This window comes from Gekko japonicus, unplaced genomic scaffold (assembly GCF_001447785.1).
Source record: "Gekko japonicus isolate JY-2015 unplaced genomic scaffold, Gekko_japonicus_V1.1 scaffold2858, whole genome shotgun sequence".
Lineage (NCBI taxonomy): Eukaryota > Metazoa > Chordata > Lepidosauria > Squamata > Gekkonidae > Gekko > Gekko japonicus.
Window position 1 is genome coordinate 9,768 of NW_015174921.1, and position 14,774 is coordinate 24,541.

A 14,774-nucleotide genomic window follows, 5' to 3' on the forward strand; every position below is an offset into this window, starting at 1 on the left:
CTTCGCAGTCACATCGCACTGCAGGCTCATGTTTAGCTTGTGATCAACCAGAACACCTAGATCCCTTTCACATGTGCTGCTGTCAAGCCAAGTCCCTCCCATTCTATATCTGTGCCTTTGATTTTTTTGTACCTAAATGTAGGACTTTGCACTTATCTCTACTGACATTCATTTTATTTGTCTCCGCCCACTGTTCCCGCCTATCGAGATCATTTTGAATCCTGACTCTGTCTTCTTCAGAATTAGCAATCCCGCCCAGGTTTGTGTCATCTGCAGATTTGATAAGCATCCCCTCTATGTCTTCCTCCAGGCCATTTATAAAAACGTTGAACAATACCGGGCCCAGGACCGAGCCCTGCGGCACTCCACTCGAGACTTCCCTCTTGCTCAACTCTCTCTGCGCTCGGCTCTCTGCCCGTTGAATGGGTACCTCAGTAGGGATGCTAGCCTTCAGATGGGACCTAGGGACCCCCTGAAATTACAGCTCATCCCTAAATTACAGCTCATCCCATGAGGCAATCACAAACCGGAAATGGGAGAAAACTCATTTTTGCTACTTGATTTAGAGCACGCTTGAAAACAAGTTTTTGCCTGGGTCCTATCGGATTCGGCCCGAATCTCCCTCCACTGTCACTCTAGCCATTTCCCTTGCCTTTGGTGTCGTGGTTAGGAGTGTGGGCTCTAATCGGGGAGAACTGGGTTTGATTCCCCACTCCTCCACATGCGGCTGCTGGTGTGACATTGGGGCCGTCATAAGTTCCTTCAGAGCTGTTCTCTCAAGGGCAGTCCTCGAGAGAGCTCTCTCAGCCCCACCTACCTCACAGGGTATCTGTTGTGGGGAGGGGAAGGGTAAGAAGATTGTAAGCCGCTCTGAGACACCTCTGGGTAGTGAAGGGCGGAGTATAAATCCAATCATCTCCATCTCCTCCTCCTCCTCCTCCTCCTCTTCTTCGTCCGCAGCCCCACAGTAAACCAAGGGGCTACCTGGGCTCTAACACCTGAGAGATGGCACCTGGGAGTTCCAAAGTTTTGTCGCCGTGACTGAAAAGGCCTTCTCGGGTTTGTCACCTCTCTAGCCTCAGATGGCAGTGTACTCAATAGGGTTGCCAGCCCTCCCCCTCCGCTGGAGGCAGGGGATCCCACGTTGCCAGGTCCCACCCCCTCTGGCCTGTGGGGGAGCTTACCAGAGGCAGGAGGGAGGCTCAGGCTACGTCGCCAGTGACATCACAGCAACACTCCGGCCTCTGGGCAAAAACTCTATGGTAGAACTCATTTTTTACTATAGAGCTTTTGCCCAAATATCAGAGCGTCACCATCAGGGCTATTTTTGGGCAGGAACGTACAGGAACGGAGTTCCGGATGGCTCCCGAGTTGGCCACGCCCAGCAGGAACTCGTTAGCATAATAGGCCACACCCAACAGCAGAAACTCATTAGGATTGGCTACATTAGGGGTGTGTGGCCTAACATGCAAAGGAGTTCCTGCTACAAAAAAGCCCTGGGTTTTTACAACAAACAAGGTAAACAGAATAAGAAGCAAAAGGTGGGTGTGGCTGGATGACCACTCTTCTGGTAACATGGGGGTGCGGCCTAATGTGCTAATGAGCTGCGCTGTCAGGGGTGTGGCCTAATATGCTAATGAGTTCCTGCTGGGATTTTTCTACAAAAAAAGCCCTGGTCACCGTGATGGCACAACGTGATAACATAACTTCCGGTACACAGTAGAAGTGACGTCGCCATGGGACATGGCCATCCTAGTATCCAAAGAATGGCCTCTGAATTCCTCTGCACAGGTGAGCAACATCAAATAGACAGCACAACTCACCTGGGCTTTAGGTATGGCGCTGTATCCAGCACACCTTTGGCAGCAAGGAAGGAAGAGGACGTGGCAGCAGCCCCCTCAGGCCTTTGTTGGGCCACCAGCAGCACGGACGGGGTCATGCGGGTGAAACATTTTTCATCAAAGCCAAAAAGTAAATCCTGTGCCTCCTGGGGCGAAAGGGCCACATCTGTGGAGGGAGTGGGAGAGAAGGAAAATGTTAATGGAGAAACAGGCAAGAAAGGTAGTCTCCCCTTGGGAAGGTTTGTCATAGGCTGATTCCGCACTAGAGCTGCCTCGATGTTGCGCCGCCGTTTGCCCCGATACTGTTGGTCAATTTCACACCCGAAGCTGCGGGGCAGCCTTTTGACTCGCGGCTTCGCCCGATTTCCCCCGCAGTTTCGTGATCCTGTTTTTTGAGGATCACGAAACTCCGGAGGAAATTGGGCGAAGCCGCAGGTCAAATGCAGCCCCGCGGCTTTGGGTGTGAAATTGACCAATACTATCGGGGCAAACGGCGGCGCAACATCGAGGCAGCTCTAGTGCGAAATCAGCCATAATAATATTACATGCCACCCCCTGAGCCAATTAATTGGACTAGGGTCCATTCTGCAACTGGCATTCGCTCCACATTTTATCAGGACTCGACCTGGTTCCCCCTTGCCTCAGAATATCTGTTTTCATTGCATTGCCTCGGATCTTGGTTTCTGCATTGGCTCGAGTCAGCTTGCCATCTCTTTTGTTTTCATTGGTGTGCCGATTTCCCTGCTATTTATTTATTTTCATCCCCCTGGGGGGAGGTTTTTATTGTTTTTTTGTTACACATTACGAAACGACAACAGAAAATATAAGGAAGGGAACTACATCTAGGGGATAAAGAAAAAGACCCACGACTAACTAAAAACCCAAGAGTAGGAGATCATACATCAGCTCATCTTGACACCATGCTCTTTTCAAAAAGCTACTCATAATTCTCCCAGATTAGAGTCCATGCACTTGACCACTACACTAAACTGGCTCATTGGTTTTGGGGATAATGGTCTTAATTGTTCTTAATTATTGGATGGATGTGTTTTTAATTCATTATTTATAGATTTTGCTGAAATGGAAATGCGAATAGAAAAATGAAACAAGATAGGGGAATTCTCCCATCTCTCAACAGAAGGGTGAATCACCTCTCCTAGATTATTTAAGAACATAAGAACATAAGAGATGCCAATGTTGGATCAGGCCAAAGGCCCATCCAGTCCAACACTCTGTATCACACAGTGGCCAGAAATACCAGTGCCATCAGGAGGTCCACCAGTGGGGCCAGGACATTAGAAGCCCTCCCACTGTTGACCCCTCCCCCAAGCATCAAGAAGACAGAGCATCACTTGCCCCAGAGTCCCTATCTATACCTTGTGGCTAATAGCTACTGATGGACCTCTGCTCCATATGCTTATCTAATTCCCTTTTGAAGCCGTCCATGCTTGTAGCCGCCACCACTTCCTGTGGCAGTGAATTCCAAGTGTTAATCACTCTTTGGGTGAAGAAGTACTTCCTTTTATCCGTTCTAACCCGACCGCTCAGCAATTTCATGGAGTGCCCATGAGTTCTAATTGTAAGTTCTAATAGTAGGAGCTGGTGCTGGCCACCATGTGAGACAGGATGCTGGACTAGATGGACCACTGGTACATTTTATTCCCATCCACCCTCCAAGGAGGAGAGGGCATGGTACTTTGTCCCGTCCTGTTCTTATCCTCAAAAGCCAGTGCAGTAGCTTAGGCAGATAGTGTCCGGCTGGCTACCACTGAATGAGTGAGGATTCAAACCCAGAACTCCCCAGTCATAGCCTAACTCACAGGTCCCTACACCAATTCTTCTTGATCAAGCTCTTTTATAAATACTTGTATTAAAAATAATTACAATTTAAAAGAAATTTGCTGCATTAACCATGCACCTTTTCCCAATCCAGGTGGAGAAAAACTACTTAGAAGTATTTCAAATAGTTCTTCTAATGTAAGAATAAGAGGAAATTGTTTTCAGAAGTACTCCCAGTGGTACTTTACTCCATGTAGATTATCCAAAATCTCAGGAGATTCCAAGACATGTTGGAAATATGTGTTCTTTCAAGAACACTGAACTACCTCACATTCCCACCACAAATGAAACAATTTGTAGTGGGAATTGTGAGGTAGTTCAGTGTTCTTGAAAGAAAGAGGAAACATTATAATAGGCTGTTATTTGCAACCAACTCCCGTGATCTACTTATTGAATGAAGCCCATCTTAAAATTAGAAGAAGAAGAGATTGGATTTATACCCCGCCCTTCACTTGGAGTCTCAGAGCGGCTTACAAACTCCTTTCCCTTCCCCTCGACACAGGGTGGGTGGGGCTGAGAGAACTCTGACACAAACTGCTCTTTCAGGAACAGCTGTGCCAGAGCTTGTGACTGACCCAAGGCCACATCAGCAGGTGCAAGTGGAGGAGTGGGGAATCAAACCCGGTTCTCCCAGATTAGAGTCCACACACTTAACCACTACACCAAACTGGTTAGAAAAACAATATGTGATTTTTGTTAAAGCATTTACTTATTGCTGCCAGAATGATATTAGAACGATTCTGGAAACAGCAAACAAACCCAGCCAAACTACAAAATATGGAATTCCCTGCCAGAGAATGTAGGGATGGCCACAGGAATAAACGGCTTTAAAAGGAGATGAGATAGATTCATGGAGGACGGATCTCTCAGTAGCTACGAGCCATTGGTGACTGAGGGGAACCTCCACATTCAGAGGCACGAATCAGTGGAAGGCCTCGGCCTCTCTGCCCTGTTGTTGGCCCTCCAGAGGAACTGGTTGGCCACTGTGTGAGACAGGATGCTGGACTAGATGGACCACTGGTCTGATCCAGCAGGGCTCTTCTGATGTCCTTATGAAGGCCTTGGCCTCTATGCCTTGTTGTTGGCCGTCCAGAGGAACTGGTTGGCCACTGTGTGAGACAGGATGCTGGACTAGATGGACCACTGGTCTGATCCAGCAGGGCTCTTCTGATGTCCTTATGAAGGCCTTGGCCTCTATGCCTTGTTGTTGGCCGTCCAGAGGAACTGGTTGGCCACTGTGTGAGACAGGATGCTGGACTAGATGGACCACTGGTCTGATCCAGCAGGGCTCTTCTGATGTCCTTATGAAGGCCTTGGCCTCTATGCCTTGTTGTTGGCCGTCCAGAGGAACTGGTTGGCCACTGTGTGAGACAGGATGCTGGACTAGATGGACCACTGGTCTGATCCAGCAGGGCTCTTCTGATGTCCTTATGAAGGCCTTGGCCTCTATGCCTTGTTGTTGGCCGTCCAGAGGAACTGGTTGGCCACTGTGTGAGACAGGATGCTGGACTAGATGGACCACTGGTCTGATCCAGCAGGGCTCCTCTGATGTTCTTATGACAGCTGTTAGAAAAGGTTTGGTTTGTTAATTACAATGACTAAAAGTACAACTTACAAATATATGGTTGTGAAAACTATGTGGAAGTTTTGCTGCCCTTTATACAACACTGGAATCAGCTTCATTTGATTTCAGCCAATAAGGTGGAGATACTAAAGTGTCTATAGAATAAGGGTCAATAAGTATACTATTAAACCTTGGTCTTTCTTTTGTAACTTATTAATTCTTGGAACTGAAGTGTTATAAAAGAAAATCGGAAATCTTTCTCTCTTCCGTACATCGAAATCTTCTCTTTTGCTGTGTAACTCTATTACATAAATTTTAAAAGTTTTAATCCATTCATCAGATGGCTAGTTGACTAAATGTCCCATCTATCATTACCCATATTAATAAAATTAATTAAAAACAATAATTAAGAACAACAAACGCATAGTAACAACTAAAAGAAACAGGAGATCACACTGGGACCCAAGTTCAAATCCTCGCTCAGACACGAAGCTCATTGCGTGATCTTGGGCCCGTCACTGTCAGCTCAACCTACCCCACAGGGCTGTTGTGATGATAAAAGAGAAGACAGGAGAAATAACTATGGCACTATGAGCTCCTTGAAGGGAAGCAGGATAAAATTATAACTGAAAGGCAGACATTGCTTTTTTTCCTGCTCTTTATGGCATGCAGATATTCAGTACTGCACCAAGTCAGTGGTGTTTAGGCAGTGGAGTCCTTTGGGGGGGGGGTCTCCCCTCGAGACCGTACCCCTATTGCTGTGACGCCGGATGACCAAGGAGACTTGGAAGCTGAGCTGGCCTGGGATACTCCTTCTCGACACCAGTGAGCCCTTGAGGATGAGGTACCGTGTTGCCCCGGAGAGGCAGATAATCTGGAGGGCAGGGTGGGAATGAGAGAAGAGGCAAATTTTAAAATCAAGAGCTAAGGCAGAGGCAGGCCCCTAGGTACGGTGGGGCTTTGGGGGGTTCTGCCCTCTTTCTTAAAGGCACAGCCCCACAGGAATTTCTCCTGTAAACGTTTTTTTTCCAATAATTAAAAGCGTGCGCTCCTTTAAGCAGAGTGGGACGTTGTAGTGGACTAATTTCCGCATGGAGCAAGGGGGTTGGAGTAGGTGACCTCTATGAACCCTTCCAACTCTGTGTCAAGAAACCGCCCTCCTTTAAGAGAGTTTTTCTGCTGAAGTGTTAGCTTTCTTGACTGTAGAAGTCATCACCCCCACCTGCTGGCTTGTTATCAGAATGGTTGCTTTTGCTGGCAGGCATGATTAATTTGCAGCAGCTGAGAACTCTCATCAAAAGTGCTTGCAATTTAGAAAGTGATACACTTTCGCCTGGATCTGGCCCACTAGACTGCATTTTCCGGAAGAGGGCAAGATAAGACCCTGATCCTGGAAGCCCCCAAACGATGGGGAGGCTGGGCTGCCAACTCTGGGTTAGCAAATTCCTGGGGATTTGGGGGTGGGATCTGGGACGTGATGTCACATCCTTGCTCCTGGCTCCACCCCCAAAGTCCCCAGATATTTCCTGAGTCGGACCTGGCAACCCTGTCCTCTGTTCGTGGAAGGTCCCTCGACTTGTCGTAAGCAGGGGTCATTTCGTAGAAAAAGAGGTGCAGGAGCTCATTAGCATAACTCATTAGCATACCTTATTTGCATATGCCACGCCCCCTGAGATCACCGGAAGTGTGTCAGAAGGCAACACCCACCGCTCAGGCTCCACTGGACTGTTTTGGATTGCTAGCTATTGGCGGGGGGGGGGGACATGCAGATCTGTCCTCGCAGAGGAGGGAGAGCTTGTACCTGAATAAAACTTGGTCTTAAAGGTGCCACTGGACTGTTTTGGACCAGGGGGCCGGGGGGAGCTCTGCAACTTACCTGGCTGCTTCTTGCTCTGACTGAGGGCTGCTGGGAGCAGGGGGTGGGGCTTGTTGCATGTGCCCGCCCCCTGGGCTCTTTACTGCTGGAGCTCCGCTCCTGTGCGCTCCTGCAGGAAATGACCCCTGGTCGTAAGAAATAGCCATGGATCTCACCCGCTCCTCCCAGATACTCTTTTGAGCTTACCTGCTTTTGATGGAGGCCTTCCCCTCCCACGAGGAACTTCTCCCTGGGGCTAGTGGTCGCACCTTCCTTTCTCCCGTGGTAGAAGATGAGGAAAGCCAGCTGCAGAGAGCCAACTTGTGGCTCCACGTCCTCTGGGAAGGTCAGCTGAAACCTCAGCTTCGTCTCAGCCTTCCATTGAACTGTGGGAAGAGAAGGAACCGCGTGGTCAAACCAGACCTTTGTGCTAGAACCACGCATCATTCCAAAGGACAAACAGAATCATTTAGAAGAAGGAGAGATTGGATTTATACCCCGCCCTTCCCCTCCCTACAACAGGCACCCTGTGAGGTAGGTGGGGCTGAGAGAGCTCTGACAGAAACGGCTCTTTTTCAAGAACAGCTGTGCCAGAACTATGGCTTGCCCAAGAAGAAGAGGAGAAGAGATTGGATTTATACCCCACCCTTCACTACCCAAAGGAGTCTCAGAGCGGCTCACAAACTCCTTTCCCTTCCCCTCCCCACAACAGACACCCTGTGTGGTAGGTGGGGCTGAGAGAGCTCTGACAGAAACGGCTCTTTTTCAAGAACAGCTGTGCCAGAACTATGGCTTGCCCAAGGTCATCTCGCAGCTGCAAGTGGAGGAGTGGGGAATCAAACCCGGTTCTCCCAGATTAGAGTCCGCGCACTTCACCACTACACCAAACTGGCTTATAATAGAATAGCTTTAAATGCTTCGTTGTTAATGCACCAGTAGTGATTTTTGAGCCTTGGCCCAGATAGCCCTTCTCATCAGACCTCGAAAGCTAAGCAGGATTTGGCCCTGGCTAGTATTCGGAAGGGAGACCACCAAGGAATACCATGGTCGTGGCCAAGGAGGCAGGCAATGGCTAGCCACCTCTGGACGTCTCTTGCCTTGAACACCCGATGGGGATCACTATGAGTCAAGTGCGACTGGACCGCAAAAGCAAAAAGAGTTATTGAATGGATTTTGATACCTTCCTGAATAAGAATTGAAGATAAATAATTTTTAACAATGTGTACATAAGAACATAAGAACATAAGAGACGCCAATGTTGGATCAGGCCAATGGCCCACCCAGCCTAGCACTCTGTGTCACACAGTGGCCAGAAATACCAGGTGCCATCAGGAGGTCCATGAGTGGGGCCAGGACATTAGAAGCCCTCCCACTGTTGACCCCCCCCAAGCACCAAGAAGACAGAGCGTCACTTGCCCCAGAGCCCCTATCTATACCTTGTGGCTAATAGCCACTGATGGACCTCTGCTCCATATGCTTATCTAATTCCCTTTTGAAGCCGTCCATGCTTGTAGCCGCCACCACTTCCTGTGGCAGTGAATTCCAAGTGTTAATCACTCTTTGGGTGAAGAAGTACTTCCTTTTATCCGTTCTAACCCGACCGCTCAGCAATTTCATGGAGTGCCCACGAGTTCTTGTATTGTGAGAAAGGGAGAAAAGTACCTCTTTCTCTACCTGCTCTTTCCCATGCATAATCTTATAAACCTTGATCATGTCACCCCTCAGTCGGCTTTTGTGTATTGTGTATTAAACTATAAATGATTCTACGAGAGTACAGCGCAAATCTCTCATATCTATCTCAGGCATTATTCCAAATATCCTCCAAGGAGACTAGAGGGGTGTGAAAGATGTATATAGTGATATGCAAAAGAAATCTGGATATCTAAATATGGTTACGATGCCAGGATAACAGTGTGGTCCTTCCTCACACGGCTGCTGTAAAAACAAAACAATTTCATATGAAAAGCACTTTCGGGACTCTGGAATGGGAAGTAGAGTAGAGAAGAGAAGAGATTGGATTTATACCCCACCCTTCACTACCCAAGGGAGTCTCAGAGCAGCTTACAAACTCCTTTCCCTTCCCCTCCCCACAACAGACACCCTGTGAGGTAAGTGAGGCTGAGAGAGCTCTGAGAGAAACGGCTCTTTTCCAAGAACAGCTGTGCCAGAACTATGGCTTGCCCAAGGTCACCCAGCAGCAATCTAATCTGGGAGGACCGGGTTTGATTCCCCACTCCTCCACTTGCACCTGGCTGGATGACCTTGGGCAAGCCATAGCTCTGGCCCAGCTGTCCTTGAAAAACAGCCTTTTCTGTCAGAGCTCTCTCAGCCCCACCTGCCTCACAGGGTGTCTGTTGTGGGGAGGGGAGGGGAAGGGAAAGGAAAGGAGTTTTTCAGCCGCTCTGAGATTCCTTCAGGTAGTGAAGGGTGGGGTATAAACCCAATCTCCTCCTCCTCCTCCTCCTCCTCCTCCCTCTTCTAAATGGACTGTCCTGAGTCAGACCTCGGATCCATCCTCCGCCATCTTGTTTCCTCCGCCTGGCAGTGTTTTGCTGGGCTCAGGAACCAAAAGGCCTTCCCCCCACACTGAGGATCTTTTCTGCAGGCCGTTTAGGGGCTCTGACCACTGAGCTGTTGCCTCTCCCCAAAGAACCTGCTGCCTTCTCCCACATCAGACCTTGGACCCGTCCCGGTCACCTTGTCTTAGGGCTGCCAGGTCGTCCCCCCCCCGGCCACCAGCAGGGTCACGCGGGCAGGGCAGCCAGACCCAGGGGCTTAGTGAGTTCCCTTCTTCATTCCAATGATTCTGAGCTTGCCTTTTTGTCAGGGTGGGGCCATCCAGGTTGCCATCTTCCAAGTGGTGCCTGGGAAACCTCCCAGAACCGATACTGCTTCCTAGATGACAGGGACGAATCCCACAGGAGAAAAGGGCTTCCCTGGACAGTGAATTCTACGGCATTGTACCCCACCTGAGCTCCCTCCTCTCCCAAAGCCCTCCCATCCCGAGGATCCACCTCCCAAAGCTCCAGGAATCCCCCAGCCCAGAGCTGGCAACCCCCGGGGTATCCCCATTTCTCCCTCTTCCCTTAGTTATTAGCTGCGCAGATTAAGAAAAGGCTGTTTGCTCACACAGGGGAGGGAAAGGAAGAAACGGTGGGCTCCCCCAACCCCCCCCCCCAGCTGCAAGCACAGAATCTTCATACTTTGTATTAGGCAGAAAAGAACAGCCAGAAACTGCTGACTTTCTGCCTGGGAGGCAGGGGTTAAAGGTACAGGGCCTGGGAAGAAGGAGAAGGAGAAGAAGAAGACGAAGAAGAAGAAGAAGAAGGAGGAGGAGGAGGAGGAGGAGGAAGAGGAAGAAGAAGAAGAAGAAGAAGAAGAAGAAGAAGAAGAAGAAGAAGAAGAAGAAGAAGAAGAAGAAGAAGAAGAACTACCCGAAGGAGTCTCAGAGCGGCTTACAGTCTCCTTTGCACTGCACGTCCCACAACAGGCACCCTGTGAGCAATGTTCCCTCTAAGCTATGGAATCCTTTGAGCAAAAATTGTACTTCATGAGCTCCTGGCATTAAAGTTGTGAGCAGGTGATTTAGCTGCTGCATACCTTAGTTTGCTCTGGAGCCCTCCTTCCTGAGCTAAGGCAAAAATGTATGCGCCGGAGGCTAAAAAACTGTGAGCTGGCTCACACTAACTCAGCTTAGAGGGAACACTGCCTGTGAGGTAGGTGGGGCTGAGAGAACTCTCTCTCGAGGACTGCCCTTGAGAGAACAGCTCTGAGAGAGTTTGTGACTGACCCAAGATCACACCAGCAGCCGCATGTGGAGGAGTGGGGGAATCAAACCTGGTTCTCCACGCTCCTAACCGCCACAGCAAACTGGCTCTAGAAAAGCCACCTGACTTTGCAGTAAAAACACATCCCAGACCTATCGATCGCATTTTGGATCCCACCCGTTCCTCCAACAGAGGTGCCAATCTCCAGGTGGGACCTGGAACTCTCCTGGAATTACGTTTGATCTTCAGATGAAGGAGATTGGTTCCCCCCCCGGAGGAGAAGGCTGCTTTGGAGGGTGGATGCAGGGGCATCGTACCCCTCCGAGGTCCCTTCCCCTCCCCAAAACCTTCCTCCCCCAGATTCCACTCCAAAACTCCAGGAATCTCCCAACCCAGAGTAAGCACCCCCATCCCCCAAGGCACTCAGAGCCGTGTGTGCTGTTCTCCCCTCCCCATTTTCTTCCCCCAACACCCCTGTGGGGTAGGCCAGATGTAGAGAATGTGACGACCATAGGGTTGCCAGCCGGCCTGTAGCTACAGTGGGGCATCCCGGGGCCTGGCCCCCTGATTTACGGCCAAGCCCCCCTCCCGACTTCCCATCCAGCCCAGGCCCCCCAACTTCCAATTTTTAATTTTATTTGTGGCGCTCCCTTGGGGGGGGGGGTGCAGGGTGCCCCCTGACTTATTTAAAAGCATCCCCAAATTTAAAAATCCTGGCTACAGGCCTGGTTGCCAGGTCTGGCTTCGGGAATACCTGGAGATTTTGCAGTGGGGGAGGCCTTGGGGGAAAGGAGGGACTGAAACAGGGCCTGACGCCGCAGAGTCCCCCTTCCCAAAGCAGCCGTTTTCTCCATGTGAGCTGATCGCTGTCGCCTGGAGATCAACTGCAATAGAGGGAGATGTCTCCCGCCACCCCCTGGAGGTCGTGTGAACCAAAAATAAGACACACCGTGCTAACTTACAGTTTCTCTGTTGTTATATAAAGGACATGAAATATAGCTTAACTAAACAGTTTGGTGTGGTGGTTAAGTGTGTGGACTCTAATCTGGGAGGACCGGGTTTGATTCCCCACTCCTCCACTTGCACCTGCCAGATGACCTTGGGCAAGCCATAGCTCTGATAAGAGCTGTTCTTGAAAAAGAGCCGTTTCTGTCGGAGCTCTCTCAGCCCCACCTCCCTCACAGTGTTTGTTGTGGGGAGGGGGAGGGAAAGGACTTTGTAAGCCACTCTGAGATACCTTTGGGTAGCGAAGGGTGGGGTATAAATCAGTGTTCCCTCTAAGCTGAGTTAGTGTGAGCTAGCTCACAGTTTTTCAGCCTCCAGCTCACACATTTTTTGTCTTAGCTCAGGAAGGATGGCTCCAAAGCAAGCTAATTTATGCAGCAGCCCAATCGCTCACTCACAACTTGAATGCCAGCCGCTCACAAAGTAGAATTGTTGCTCACAAGACCCCACAGCTTAGCGGGAACATTGGTATAAATACAATCTCTTCTTCTAGGTTTCTGTCAGAGCTCTCTCAGCCCCACCTACCTCACAGGGTGTCTGTTGTGGGGAGGGGAAGGGAAAGGAGTTTGTAAGCCGCTCTGAGACTCTCTTGGGTAGTGAAGGGGAGGATATAAATACAATCTCTTCTTCTTCTTCTTCTTCTTCTTCTTCTTCTTCTTCTTCTTCTTCTTCTTCCTCTTCTTCTTCTTCTTCTTCCTCTTCCTCCTCCTCTTCTTCTTCTTCTTCTTCTTCTTCTTCTTCTTCTTCTTCTTCTTCTTCTTCTTCTTCTTCTTCTTCTTCTTCTCTTGTACATCCAGTACTTAGCTCTCCTGGGTATATAACAGACTATTTCAAATACGTAAATACCATTGAGCAGAACTTATGTGTTTTTTTTCATCCGAAGACGCCTCATGGCCTGGCTTCAGGTATGGCTGCTAGTTCTTCTAGAACAAATCTCAGCCGGCTGACGCGTTTCGAAAATCTTCCTTGTCAAAGCCAGTATGCAAACTACGAACATAATGATTCCATAAGTTCTGCTCAGTGGTATTTACGTATTTGAAACAGTCTGTTACATGCCGAGGAGAGTTAAGTATTGGATGTACAAGCATCTATACATGTTTAGTTAAGCTACATTTCATGTCCATTATTATAACAATAGAGAAACTGTGACCTAAGTTAGCACGGTGTGTCTTTTTTTTGGTTCACACAATCTTTCCCATGCGCTCCTTTGGTTTACCCAACCACCTGGAGGTCAGCAACCATAGACAACCAGCTGTGTGGGGATCTGTGCCCATCCCTGGCTGGACCCTAATTTGAAACGAGAACGTCTTCCTTACACCGGCTCCTCTCTCAAGACTAAGGCTAGGTTCACACCTGCGAAAGAATAAGGGGATGCTGAGCACTGTTCCCTCTAAGCTGCGTTAATGGGAGCCAGTTCCCACTTTTTTTAGCCTCCGGCTCACACATTTTTGTCTCAGGAAGGAGGGCTCCAGAGCAAACGAATGTAGGCAGCAGCCAAATCGCCTGCTCACAACTTTAACGCCAGCAGCCCCCAAAGTAGAATTTTTGCTCGCAGGACTCCACAGCTTAGCGGGAGCATTGATGCTGAGCCCATGCACGAGAATACGAGGGTGCCGAGGGCGAGCTATCCAGTGTTCCCTCTAAGCTGAGTCGGTGTGAGCTAGCTCACAATTTTTTAGCCTCCGGCTCACGCTTTTTTGTCTCAGTTCAGGAAGGAGGGCTCCAGAGCAAAGTAATTTATGCGGTAGCCAAATTGCATGCTCACAACTTCAATGCCAGTAGCTCACAAAGCAGAATTTTTGCTCACAAGACTCCATGGCTTAGAGGGGGCATTGGATCGATCACTTCAGCGCTCCAGCACCTCATTCCCTCGTATGCACGAGCCGGGCCTAGGCACCTGCCAAGGAGTCCCACGGGCTCCGGCCTCTTTTTCCAGCTAATGGCAAGCCTGGGAAATGTGAGGGAGCGGAACGTTTATCTCTTGTTCCTGGTGAGACCTCTCTCTCGCCTGTTCCAAGTTGAAACAGAAAGATATTCTGTAAGGGAGCGGATGAGAAAAGGAAGGGGAGAGAACTGCATGGATTTTGGAGGGAGGGTGGGGGGAACTGAATGGGTGGATGGGAGGCAGAGAAAAGAACAGAAAAGGGAAACACACAGTAGCAGCATTCATAATAATTCAGTTAGGAACATCATCCTCCCTCTCAATCTCGGTATCTACCTTCCTCCAGGTGCAGAAGGAGAAAGCGGCTGCTCCCGGGGTCGGCTAGATAGCTGCCGACGCGCTGCAGGGAAGAAAGAAGAGAGTGAGGGACGTCCGGGGGGCACAGCCCAAACTCTTCCAGGTCTCCATCGCTCCAGGTGGATCTGCTCAGGGCCTTCAGGAAGCCACTCTCGTGGCTGGTGAGGAGACCCACCACCTCCAAGTGGTTGGGAGCCCGGTCCCCTCTCCTGTCCAGTTTCACCCTACACACAGGTTCTTCCGGGCCCCTGTTGGGCCGAGCCTGGGAGTTGGATCTGGGCCATGGCCTCCGGGAATTCTCATCATCATCATCATCTTCTTCTCCTCCAGCCAAGTGCTCATGAGGACTTGGTCCTTCTGGATCATTTGCGGCGACCTTCAGCCCCGGTCCTCTCAAATCCAAGGCTCTTGCAAACGGCACTGTTTCTTGGGTTTCAGACTCTCTGGAGGCCGAAACCTCGGGTTGTTCCCGCCAGGTTTCTGCACCTGCCAACATCCCTTTGCCAGGCACAGAGACGGACGCGAGCAATAGCCACGCTCCCAGGAGAACATCTTCGCACGCAATCCGCATGGTCTACTTCCCCGGAGAGCAGGTCTTCCAAAACTCTGCAGAGCCGTTGAGAATCAAGCAATGACATCCTTTGGAAGAGGGAGGGGGGGGGGG

At 49.9% G+C, this 14,774-nt stretch overlaps 1 protein-coding gene across 1 annotated transcript in view; it reads right to left on the reverse strand.

The window, feature by feature from the left end:
• The window catches only part of AMH (anti-Mullerian hormone), a 16,423-nt gene extending 1,742 nt beyond the window's left edge, over positions 1-14,681 (reverse strand). Inside the window, exons 1-4 of the mRNA XM_015425064.1 lie at positions 14,090-14,681; positions 7,307-7,485; positions 5,995-6,118; positions 1,824-2,007 (exon numbers count right to left, since the gene is read on the reverse strand). Of these exons, the coding sequence (XP_015280550.1) occupies positions 1,824-2,007; positions 5,995-6,118; positions 7,307-7,485; positions 14,090-14,681 (1,079 nt within the window). The remainder of the gene's footprint in view (positions 1-1,823; positions 2,008-5,994; positions 6,119-7,306; positions 7,486-14,089) is intronic.
• Between the last annotated feature and the right edge of the window lie 93 nt (positions 14,682-14,774).